Source organism: Electrona antarctica (assembly GCF_951216825.1).
Source record: "Electrona antarctica genome assembly, chromosome: 12".
In the NCBI taxonomy this organism is placed as follows: domain Eukaryota; kingdom Metazoa; phylum Chordata; class Actinopteri; order Myctophiformes; family Myctophidae; genus Electrona; species Electrona antarctica.
The window spans coordinates 2,772,234-2,784,733 of NC_136793.1; the positions used below are offsets into that span (position 1 = coordinate 2,772,234).

A 12,500-nucleotide genomic window follows, 5' to 3' on the forward strand; every position below is an offset into this window, starting at 1 on the left:
TTCAAATGTGATTATTCTGGGGGTCCCCCTAGTGGTTGTCATCAGTAGTGTAATTTCTGCCATCTTCCCCAGGTTCCTCTGTTTGAGGATGACGAGGAAGGCCTCGTGATGAAGAGTACAGGTAACACGTGTGTGCGTGTGCGTGCGTGTGTGTGTGTGTGTGCGTGCGTGCGTGCGTTTTTCAAATGCCCTGTTCATTGACAATAATGAAAATGATGCCTTTTCTAATTCCCTAATTTTGGACAAAAATAGCGAAAATAGCTGATCTACAAGCTCTGCGACGCGTTGTGACCTTGTAGATCAGCTATTTTCTGGGCGCACCCAGCACTCTATCTACTGGAGATGCGGTGTGTTACGACATGGATTTCTCAACAAATTTGTTCAACGCAAAATGCTGTGTTCCAAGTTCAGGAGAGTTCTCCTTTCCTGCCATACCTTAATCCAGCATGGCATGGAGAGGAGAGGAGGGCATTTGCATTTCTTCCACCATGTAGTAAATGCTGCATTCATTCGTGGTCTGGAGAGGGCAGTTGTTTTACAGACGGGTAAAAGCTTAGGCAGGGGCTGAAGCCCCCTTTGATGTCTATGTGCGCACGTCCGTAAATGGTGCATTTATATAGCGCCTTTATCCAAGGCGCTTTACATAGATGGTGCATTACATTCACCCATTCACACACACATTCACACACCGATGGCGGCGGAAACCATGCAAGGCACCAACCAGCACATCAGGAGCAATCAGGGGTTCATCAGAGTCTTGCTCAAGGACACTTTGACACTAACTCTGGGGGAGCCCACAGGGTTCGAACTGGCAACCTTGCGGTTACCATCCAGCCACTCTACCGCTGAGCCACCGCCGCCCGTGCTTTTCAGACGTGACAGAGCGATGACGCACCAGATATTGTTGTTGTTGTTGTTGTTGTTGTTGAGGACAGTAGAGAGGTGACCATTCTTTATGTGTTGTTGATGAGGACAGTAGAGAGGTGACCATTCTTTATGTGTTGTTGATGAGGACAGTAGAGAGGTGACCATTCTTTATGTGTTGTTGATGAGGACAGTAGAGAGGTGACCATTCTTTATGTGTTGTTGATTTGGACAGTAGAGAGGTGACCATTCTTTATGTGTTGATGACGAGGACAGTAGAGAGGTGACCATTCTTTATGTGTTGTTGATGACGAGGACAGTAGAGAGGTGACCATTCTTTACGTGTTGTTGATGATGAGGACAGTAGAGAGGTGACCATTCTTTATGTGTTGTTGATGAGGACAGTAGAGAGGTGACCATTCTTTATGTGTTGATGATGAGGCCAGTAGAGAGGTGACCATTCTTTATGTGTTGTTGATGAGGACAGTAGAGAGGTGACCATTCTTTATGTGTTGTTGATGAGGACAGTAGAGAGGTGACCATTCTTTATGTGTTGTTGATGATGAGGACAGTAGAGAGGTGACCATTCTTTATGTGTTGTTGATGAGGACAGTAGAGAGGTGACCATTCTTTACGTGTTGTTGATGATGAGGACAGTAGAGAGGTGACCATTCTTTATGTGTTGTTGATGAGGACAGTAGAGAGGTGACCATTCTTTATGTGTTGTTGATGAGGACAGTAGAGAGGTGACCATTCTTTATGTGTTGATGATGAGGACAGTAGAGAGGTGACCATTCTTTATGTGTTGTTGATGATGAGGACAGTAGAGAGGTGACCATTCTTTATGTGTTGTTGATGATGAGGACAGTAGAGAGGTGACCATTCTTTATGTGTTGTTGTTGATGAGGACAGTAGAGAGGTGACCATTCTTTATGTGTTGTTGATGAGGACAGTAGAGAGGTGACCATTCTTTATGTGTTGTTGATGATGAGGACAGTAGAGAGGTGACCATTCTTTATGTGTTGTTGATGAGGACAGTAGAGAGGTGACCATTCTTTATGTGTTGTTGATGATGAGGACAGTAGAGAGGTGACCATTCTTTATGTGTTGTTGATGAGGACAGTAGAGAGGTGACCATTCTTTACGTGTTGTTGATGATGAGGACAGTAGAGAGGTGACCATTCTTTATGTGTTGTTGATGAGGACAGTAGAGAGGTGACCATTCTTTACGTGTTGTTGATGAGGACAGTATAGAGGTGACCATTCTTTGTGTTGTTGATGAGGACAGTAGAGAGGTGACCATTCTTTACGTGTTGTTGATGAGGACAGTAGAGAGGTGACCATTCTTTATGTGTTGTTGATGATGAGGACAGTAGAGAGGTGACCATTCTTTATGTGTTGTTGATGATGAGGACAGTAGAGAGGTGACCATTCTTTATGTGTTGTTGATGATGAGGACAGTAGAGAGGTGACCATTCTTTATGTGTTGTTGATGATGAGGACAGTAGAGAGGTGACCATTCTTTATGTGTTGTTGATGATGAGGACAGTAGAGAGGTGACCATTCTTTATGTGTTGTTGATGATGAGGACAGTAGAGAGGTGACCATTCTTTATGTGTTGTTGTTGATGAGGACAGTAGAGAGGTGACCATTCTTTATGTGTTGTTGATGATGAGGACAGTAGAGAGGTGACCATTCTTTATGTGTTGATGATGAGGACAGTAGAGAGGTGACCATTCTTTATGTGTTGTTGATGATGAGGACAGTAGAGAGGTGACCATTCTTTATGTGTTGATGATAAGGACAGTAGAGAGGTGACCATTCTTTATGTGTTGATGATGAGGACAGTAGAGAGGTGACCATTCTTTATGTGTTGTTGTTGATGAGGACAGTAGAGAGGTGACCATTCTTTATGTGTTGTTGTTGATGAGGACAGTAGAGAGGTGACCATTCTTTATGTGTTGTTGTTGATGAGGACAGTAGAGAGGTGACCATTCTTTATGTGTTGTTGTTGATGAGGACAGTAGAGAGGTGACCATTCTTTATGTGTTGTTGTTGATGAGGACAGTAGAGAGGTGACCATTCTTTATGTGTTGTTGATGATGAGGACAGTAGAGAGGTGACCATTCTTTATGTGTTGTTGTTGAGGACAGTAGAGAGGTGACCATTCTTTATGTGTTGTTGATGATGAGGACAGTAGAGAGGTGACCATTCTTTATGTGTTGTTGATGATGAGGACAGTAGAGAGGTGACCATTCTCTATGTGTTGTTGTTGAGGACAGTAGAGAGGTGACCATTCTTTATGTGTTGTTGATGAGGACAGTAGAGAGGTGACCATTCTCTATGTGTTGTTGTTGAGGACAGTAGAGAGGTGACCATTCTCTATGTGTTGTTGTTGAGGACAGTAGAGAGGTGACCATTCTTTATGTGTTGTTGATGAGGACAGTAGAGAGGTGACCATTCTTTATGTGTTGTTGATGATGAGGACAGTAGAGAGGTGACCATTCTTTATGTGTTGTTGATGAGGACAGTAGAGAGGTGACCATTCTTTATGTGTTGTTGATGAGGACAGTAGAGAGGTGACCATTCTTTATGTGTTGTTGATGATGAGGACAGTAGAGAGGTGACCATTCTTTATGTGTTGATGATGAGGACAGTAGAGAGGTGACCATTCTTTATGTGTTGTTGTTGATGAGGACAGTAGAGAGGTGACCATTCTTTATGTGTTGTTGATGAGGACAGTAGAGAGGTGACCATTCTTTATGTGTTGTTGATGAGGACAGTAGAGAGGTGACCATTCTTTATGTGTTGTTGATGATGAGGACAGTAGAGAGGTGACCATTCTTTCTTTATGTGTTGATGATGAGGACAGTAGAGAGGTGACCATTCTTTATGTGTTGTTGATGAGGACAGTAGAGAGGTGACCATTCTTTATGTGTTGTTGATGAGGACAGTAGAGAGGTGACCATTCTTTATGTGTTGTTGATGAGGACAGTAGAGAGGTGACTATTCTTTATGTGTTGTTGATGATGAGGACAGTAGAGAGGTGACCATTCTTTATGTGTTGTTGTTGATGAGGACAGTAGAGAGGTGACCATTCTTTATGTGTTGTTGATGATGAGGACAGTAGAGAGGTGACCATTCTTTACGTGTTGTTGATGAGGACAGTAGAGAGGTGACCATTCTTTATGTGTTGTTGATGAGGACAGTAGAGAGGTGACCATTCTTTACGTGTTGTTGATGAGGACAGTAGAGAGGTGACCATTCTTTACGTGTTGATGATGAGGACAGTAGAGAGGTGACCATTCTTTATGTGTTGATGATGAGGACAGTAGAGAGGTGACCATTCTTTACGTGTTGTTGATGAGGACAGTAGAGAGGTGACCATTCTTTACGTGTTGTTGATGATGAGGACAGTAGAGAGGTGACCATTCTTTACGTGTTGTTGATGAGGACAGTAGAGAGGTGACCATTCTTTACGTGTTGTTGATGATGAGGACAGTAGAGAGGTGACCATTCTTTATGTGTTGATGATGATGAGGACAGTAGAGAGGTGACCATTCTTTACGTGTTGTTGTTGATGAGGACAGTAGAGAGGTGACCATTCTTTCTGTGTTGTTGATGAGGACAGTAGAGAGGTGACCATTCTTCTTATGTGTTGTTGATGAGGACAGTAGAGAGGTGACCATTCTTTATGTGTTGTTGTTGATGAGGACAGTAGAGAGGTGACCATTCTTTATGTGTTGTTGATGAGGACAGTAGAGAGGTGACCATTCTTTACGTGTTGTTGATGATGAGGACAGTAGAGAGGTGACCATTCTTTATGTGTTGTTGATGAGGACAGTAGAGAGGTGACCATTCTTTATGTGTTGATGATGAGGACAGTAGAGAGGTGACCATTCTTTACGTGTTGTTGATGAGGACAGTAGAGAGGTGACCATTCTTTACGTGTTGTTGATGAGGACAGTAGAGAGGTGACCATTCTTTACGTGTTGTTGATGAGGACAGTAGAGAGGTGACCATTCTTTACGTGTTGTTGATGATGAGGACAGTAGAGAGGTGACCATTCTTTACGTGTTGTTGATGATGAGGACAGTAGAGAGGTGACGATTCTTTATGTGTTGTTGATGAGGACAGTAGAGAGGTGACCATTCTTTATGTGTTGATGATGAGGACAGTAGAGAGGTGACCATTCTTTATGTGTTGTTGATGATGAGGACAGTAGAGAGGTGACCATTCTTTATGTGTTGTTGATGATGAGGACAGTAGAGAGGTGACCATTCTTTATGTGTTGTTGTTGATGAGGACAGTAGAGAGGTGACCATTCTTTATGTGTTGTTGATGATGAGGACAGTAGAGAGGTGACCATTCTTTATGTGTTGTTGATGATGAGGACAGTAGAGAGGTGACCATTCTTTATGTGTTGTTGTTGATGAGGACAGTAGAGAGGTGACCATTCTTTATGTGTTGTTGATGATGAGGACAGTAGAGAGGTGACCATTCTTTATGTGTTGTTGATGATGAGGACAGTAGAGAGGTGACCATTCTTTATGTGTTGTTGATGATGAGGACAGTAGAGAGGTGACCATTCTTTATGTGTTGTTGATGATGAGGACAGTAGAGAGGTGACCATTCTTTATGTGTTGTTGATGAGGACAGTAGAGAGGTGACCATTCTTTATGTGTTGTTGATGAGGACAGTAGAGAGGTGACCATTCTTTATGTGTTGTTGATGATGAGGACAGTAGAGAGGTGACCATTCTTTATGTGTTGTTGATGAGGACAGTAGAGAGGTGACCATTCGTTATGTGTTGATGATGAGGACAGTAGAGAGGTGACCATTCTTTATGTGTTGTTGATGATGAGGACAGTAGAGAGGTGACCATTCTTTATGTGTTGATGAGGACAGTAGAGAGGTGACCATTCTTTATGTGTTGTTGATGAGGACAGTAGAGAGGTGACCATTCTTTGTGTTGTTGATGATGAGGACAGTAGAGAGGTGACCATTCTTTATGTGTTGTTGATGAGGACAGTAGAGAGGTGACCATTCTTTATGTGTTGTTGATGAGGACAGTAGAGAGGTGACCATTCTTTATGTGTTGTTGATGAGGACAGTAGAGAGGTGACCATTCTTTATGTGTTGTTGTTGATGAGGACAGTAGAGAGGTGACCATTCGTTGTGTTGTTGATGAGGACAGTAGAGAGGTGACCATTCTTTATGTGTTGTTGATGAGGACAGTAGAGAGGTGACCATTCTTTATGTGTTGTTGATGAGGACAGTAGAGAGGTGACCATTCTTTATGTGTTGTTGATGAGGACAGTAGAGAGGTGACCATTCTTTATGTGTTGTTGATGATGAGGACAGTAGAGAGGTGACCATTCTTTATGTGTTGTTGATGAGGACAGTCGAGAGGTGACCATTCTTTATGTGTTGTTGATGAGGACAGTAGAGAGGTGACCATTCTTTACGTGTTGTTGATGATGAGGACAGTAGAGAGGTGACCATTCTTTATGTGTTGATGAGGACAGTAGAGAGGTGACCATTCTTTATGTGTTGATGATGAGGACAGTAGAGAGGTGACCATTCTTTATGTGTTGATGATGAGGACAGTAGAGAGGTGACCATTCTTTACGTGTTGTTGATGAGGACAGTAGAGAGGTGACCATTCTTTATGTGTTGTTGATGAGGACAGTAGAGAGGTGACCATTCTTTATGTGTTGTTGATGAGGACAGTAGAGAGGTGACCATTCTTTATGTGTTGTTGTTGATGAGGACAGTAGAGAGGTGACCATTATTTATGTGTTGTTGTTGATGAGGACAGTAGAGAGGTGACCATTCTTTATGTGTTGTTGTTGATGAGGACAGTAGAGAGGTGACCATTCTTTATGTGTTGTTGTTGATGAGGACAGTAGAGAGGTGACCATTCTTTATGTGTTGTTGTTGATGAGGACAGTAGAGAGGTGACCATTCTTTATGTGTTGTTGTTGATGAGGACAGTAGAGAGGTGACCATTCGTTATGTGTTGTTGTTGATGAGGACAGTAGAGAGGTGACCATTCTTTATGTGTTGTTGTTGTTGATGAGGACAGTAGAGAGGTGACCATTCTTTATGTGTTGTTGATGAGGACAGTAGAGAGGTGACCATTCTTTATGTGTTGTTGTTGATGAGGACAGTAGAGAGGTGACCATTCTTTATGTGTTGTTGATGAGGACAGTAGAGAGGTGACCATTCTTTATGTGTTGTTGATGAGGACAGTAGAGAGGTGACCATTCTTTATGTGTTGTTGATGAGGACAGTAGAGAGGTGACCATTCTTTATGTGTTGTTGATGAGGACAGTAGAGAGGTGACCATTCTTTATGTGTTGTTGATGAGGACAGTAGAGAGGTGACCATTCTTTATGTGTTGTTGATGATGAGGACAGTAGAGAGGTGACCATTCTTTATGTGTTGTTGTTGATGAGGACAGTAGAGAGGTGACCATTCTCTATGTGTTGTTGTTGATGAGGACAGTAGAGAGGTGACCATTCTTTATTTGTTGTTGTTGATGAGGACAGTAGAGAGGTGACCATTCTCTATGTGTTGTTGTTGATGAGGACAGTAGAGCGGTGACCATTCTTTATGTGTTGTTGTTGATGAGGACAGTAGAGAGGTGACCATTCTTTATGTGTTGTTGATGAGGACAGTAGAGAGGTGACCATTCTTTATGTGTTGTTGATGAGGACAGTAGAGAGGTGACCATTCTTTATGTGTTGTTGTTGATGAGGACAGTAGAGAGGTGACCATTATTTATGTGTTGTTGTTGATGAGGACAGTAGAGAGGTGACCATTCTTTATGTGTTGTTGTTGATGAGGACAGTAGAGAGGTGACCATTCTTTATGTGTTGTTGTTGATGAGGACAGTAGAGAGGTGACCATTCGTTATGTGTTGTTGTTGATGAGGACAGTAGAGAGGTGACCATTCTTTATGTGTTGTTGTTGTTGATGAGGACAGTAGAGAGGTGACCATTCTTTATGTGTTGTTGATGAGGACAGTAGAGAGGTGACCATTCTTTATGTGTTGTTGTTGATGAGGACAGTAGAGAGGTGACCATTCTTTATGTGTTGTTGATGAGGACAGTAGAGAGGTGACCATTCTTTATGTGTTGTTGATGAGGACAGTAGAGAGGTGACCATTCTTTATGTGTTGTTGATGAGGACAGTAGAGAGGTGACCATTCTTTATGTGTTGTTGATGAGGACAGTAGAGAGGTGACCATTCTTTATGTGTTGTTGATGAGGACAGTAGAGAGGTGACCATTCTTTATGTGTTGTTGATGATGAGGACAGTAGAGAGGTGACCATTCTTTATGTGTTGTTGTTGATGAGGACAGTAGAGAGGTGACCATTCTCTATGTGTTGTTGTTGATGAGGACAGTAGAGAGGTGACCATTCTTTATTTGTTGTTGTTGATGAGGACAGTAGAGAGGTGACCATTCTCTATGTGTTGTTGTTGATGAGGACAGTAGAGCGGTGACCATTCTTTATGTGTTGTTGTTGATGAGGACAGTAGAGAGGTGACCATTCTTTATGTGTTGTTGATGAGGACAGTAGAGAGGTGACCATTCTTTATGTGTTGTTGTTGATGAGGACAGTAGAGAGGTGACCATTCTTTATGTGTTGTTGTTGATGAGGACTGTAGAGAGGTGACCATTCTTTATGTGTTGTTGATGAGGACAGTAGAGAGGTGACCATTCTTTATGTGTTGTTGATGAGGACAGTAGAGAGGTGACCATTCTTTATGTGTTGTTGTTGATGAGGACAGTAGAGAGGTGACCATTCTTTATGTGTTGTTGATGAGGACAGTAGAGAGGTGAACATTCTTTATGTGTTGTTGATGAGGACAGTAGAGAGGTGACCATTCTTTATGTGTTGTTGATGAGGACAGTAGAGAGGTGACCATTCTTTATGTGTTGTTGTTGATGAGGACAGTAGAGAGGTGACCATTCTTTATGTGTTGTTGATGAGGACAGTAGAGAGGTGACCATTCTTTATGTGTTGTTATTGATGAGGACAGTAGAGAGGTGACCATTCTTTATGTGTTGTTGTTGATGAGGACAGTAGAGAGGTGACCATTCTTTATGTGTTGTTGTTGATGAGGACAGTAGAGAGGTGACCATTCTTTATGTGTTGTTGTTGATGAGGACAGTAGAGAGGTGACCATTCTTTATGTGTTGTTGTTGATGACAGTAGAGAGGTGACCATTCTTTATGTGTTGTTGATGAGGACAGTAGAGAGGTGACCATTCTTTATGTGTTGTTGATGAGGACAGTAGAGAGGTGACCATTCTTTATGTGTTGTTGATGAGGACAGTAGAGAGATGACCATTCTTTATGTGTTGTTGATGAGGACAGTAGAGAGGTGACCATTCTTTATGTGTTGTTGATGAGGACAGTAGAGAGATGACCATTCTTTATGTGTTGTTGATGAGGACAGTAGAGAGGTGACCATTCTTTATGTGTTGTTGATGATGAGGACAGTAGAGAGGTGACCATTCTTTATGTGTTGTTGATGAGGACAGTAGAGAGGTGACCATTCTTTATGTGTTGTTGATGATGAGGACAGTAGAGAGGTGACCATTCTTTATGTGTTGTTGATGAGGACAGTAGAGAGGTGACCATTCTTTATGTGTTGTTGATGAGGACAGTAGAGAGGTGACCATTCTTTATGTGTTGTTGTTGATGAGGACAGTAGAGAGGTGACCATTCTTTACGTGGCATTTACATGACCACACAGTCTAGAAGAGGCATTCCTTGGTGCTATAAGTACCGGCCTCACTCACACTGTTGCAACATGCATACAACATGTGTCTTGTGTCTTGTCCGTGTTTAATGGCGGCCCCCAATGCATTTCCAATGGAAGTCACATGGTTTGACAAAACATTTTTGTTTGATGGCTGTGTTGTGCCCCCCTCCCCCCCATCAAACAAAAATGTTTTGTCAAACCATGTGACTTCCATTGGAAATGCATTGGGGCGGCCATTAAACACGGACGAGACACAAGACAAATGTTACACTTGGTTGCATGCTGAAAATAGCTGATCTACAAGCTCACAACGCGCCGCACTGCGACACGTTGTGAGCTTGTAGATCGGCACCAAGACGGCATCAAGGCCCGCCAAAATACATTTCAGTCGACTAAATTAATTAAATCGTATGACATTAAAGTCGACTGAACAACTAAAACATTCCAGGTGACTAAAATGTGACTAAAACTAAGTGAAAACTATTCAAGAGACTAATGACTATATTACTAAAATAAAAATGTGCTTCCAAAAACAACACTGGTATTATGCAGCTTTGTTTACAAATGTAAAGGTTCATATCGGGAAGGCTCGGTAATGCCAAGGTCAAAGGTTCATATCTGGAAGGCTCGGTAATGCCAAGGTCAAAGGTCAAAGGTTCATATCTGGAAGGCTCGGTAATGTCAAGGTCAAAGGTCAAAGGTTCATATCTGGAAGGCTCGGTAATGTCAAGGTCAAAGGTCAAAGGTTCATATCTGGAAGGCTCGGTAATGTCAAGGTCAAAGGTTAATATCTGGAAGGCTCGGTAATGCCAAGGTCAAAGGTCAAAGGTTCATATCTGGAAGGCTCGGTACTGTCAAGGTCAAAGGTCAAAGGTTAATATCTGGAAGGCTCGGTAATGTCAAGGTCAAAGGTCAAAGGTTAATATCTGGAAGGCTCGGTAATGTCAAGGTCAAAGGTCAAAGGTTCATATCTGGAAGGCTCGGTAATGTCAAGGTCAAAGGTTAATATCTGGAAGGCTCGGTAATGCCAAGGTCAAAGGTTCATATCTGGAAGGCTCGGTAATGTCAAGGTCAAAGGTTCATATCTGGAAGGCTCGGTACTGTCAAGGTCAAAGGTTCATATCTGGAAGGCTCGGTAATGCCAAGGTCAAAGGTTAATATCTGGAAGGCTCTTTAATGTCAAGGTCAAAGGTTAATATCTGGAAGGCTCGGTAATGTCAAGGTCAAAGGTCAAATGTTCATATCTGGAAGGCTCGGTAATGTCAAGGTCAAAGGTTCATATCTGGAAGGCTCGGTAATGTCAAAGATGGTTTATATTAGCCCCATATGTGCCCTCTCCCTATACGCTCATTCTGTAGCTCCGAGATGAGGTCACACCCTGGGCCCCTCCCCATGTTTCCACAAGGAACGATTCTTACCCTTTTCTAAACAATGAATCCAAAACGTGAAGGGGCAGAAAAGGTTTACACTAATTCAAATTTAGCAACGCCAAAGAAAATCCGAGTTTAAACGTTTACGAGGCGTTACAGCGGTTGTTTAGTCAGCCGCTTCCATGTTTATCAAGGAAGTCGTGCGTGTGCGCGTGCATGTCGAGTGAACTGAAGTCAGTTGGAAATCTTAGACCAGGGGAGGAGCCGGGGAGGCGCTAAAGCTTTTCAACTTCCTTGAAAAACATGCTAAACAGCCGGTGTGACGCTCGTGTAACCGTTTAAAGTTGAATTTTCTTTGGCGTTGCTAAGTTTGAATTAGTGTAAACCTTTTCTGCCACTTCACGTTTTGGATTCATTGTTTAGAAAAGGGTAAGAATCGTTCCTTGTAGAAACATGCGCCGTTTCTGAACGGGGTGGGAGGGGCCCAGTGTGTGACCTCATCTCGGAGCTACAGAATGAGCGTAGGGAGAGGGCACATATGGGGCTAGGTTTATATATGAAGATGGACCAACTTCATGGGAGCCAATGGAGGCGAAATGGTACACAAAGCCTACAAATGGTCTCCTAAATATAGTAGGCGTGGTTTGCTTCTCCCCGAGCTCCCCCCCCCCCCCTCCCCTCTCCCAGGCTGACAACAACAACAACGTGGAGCATTGAGAGCATTAAATTATCATCATGTCATTATTCCCATTTCCCAAATCAGCCCCAACCAAGAGTCTAAGACAGTTATGGAAAAAATGTATTATTAAACATTGGAACACACATTTTATTTTTTTTATTTCACTTTTAATATGTCCATTCATTCCACGTTATAATATTCATATATCACATATTGTCATCTTAAATATGGGGCCAGAGCCCCCTATGTGTCGTCTGTCAAATTGCAGATGGACAGAGAGATCGAGGCTTCCTGACTCCTCGCAAAAGTTTGTTGCTGCATGGTATAAAGAAAGGTCGATTACAAAGTAGATTTTCTCCTGATTTGTCTCGCTAAAAGAAGCCATTTTTAGTATGAATATCTTGTAAATATTGTGTGCCTTGTGATGACTGGGTCCAGTATTTAGTTCAGTGACCATGGAGTTAAGGAATGGTTCAGAAGCTGTGTTCACGTTCATTCTCCCATTGGAAATGAATAATGATAATAATGATAATAATAATAATGTGTTCACGTTCATTCTCCCATTGGAAATGAATAGACTCCAACATTCGTCCCGTCTCCTAATAATGTTACCGCCCACTTCACGCAGATACAGGAAGTAATGCAAAGTCGGCCCCTCTTGCTATTGGCCTCTTGGGTAATGTCCACGAATCAAGCTGTGATTGGCCGGCAGATTGCCCAATAAACCGAAAGCTGGTTGTCAGGATGTAATCCAAGTAGGACCCAAATGGGAGGAAGTCAGACTCAAGTGGAAGTTTATTTTAACAG

At 42.5% G+C, this 12,500-nt stretch overlaps 1 protein-coding gene across 3 annotated transcripts in view; it reads left to right on the top strand.

Moving 5' to 3' along the window:
* LOC306933282 (5'-AMP-activated protein kinase subunit gamma-3-like) overlaps window positions 1–12,500 on the top strand; it is a 40,384-nt gene that overhangs the window by 1,067 nt on the left and 26,817 nt on the right. For all 3 annotated transcript variants that reach the window (XR_013791207.1, XM_079515429.1, XM_079515428.1), the window contains exon 2: window positions 73–121. Coding sequence is in view for 2 of the 3 variants with exons in the window: in XM_079515429.1 (XP_079371555.1) it covers window positions 73–121 (49 nt within the window). In the remaining variant the exon portion in view is untranslated. The remainder of the gene's footprint in view (window positions 1–72; window positions 122–12,500) is intronic.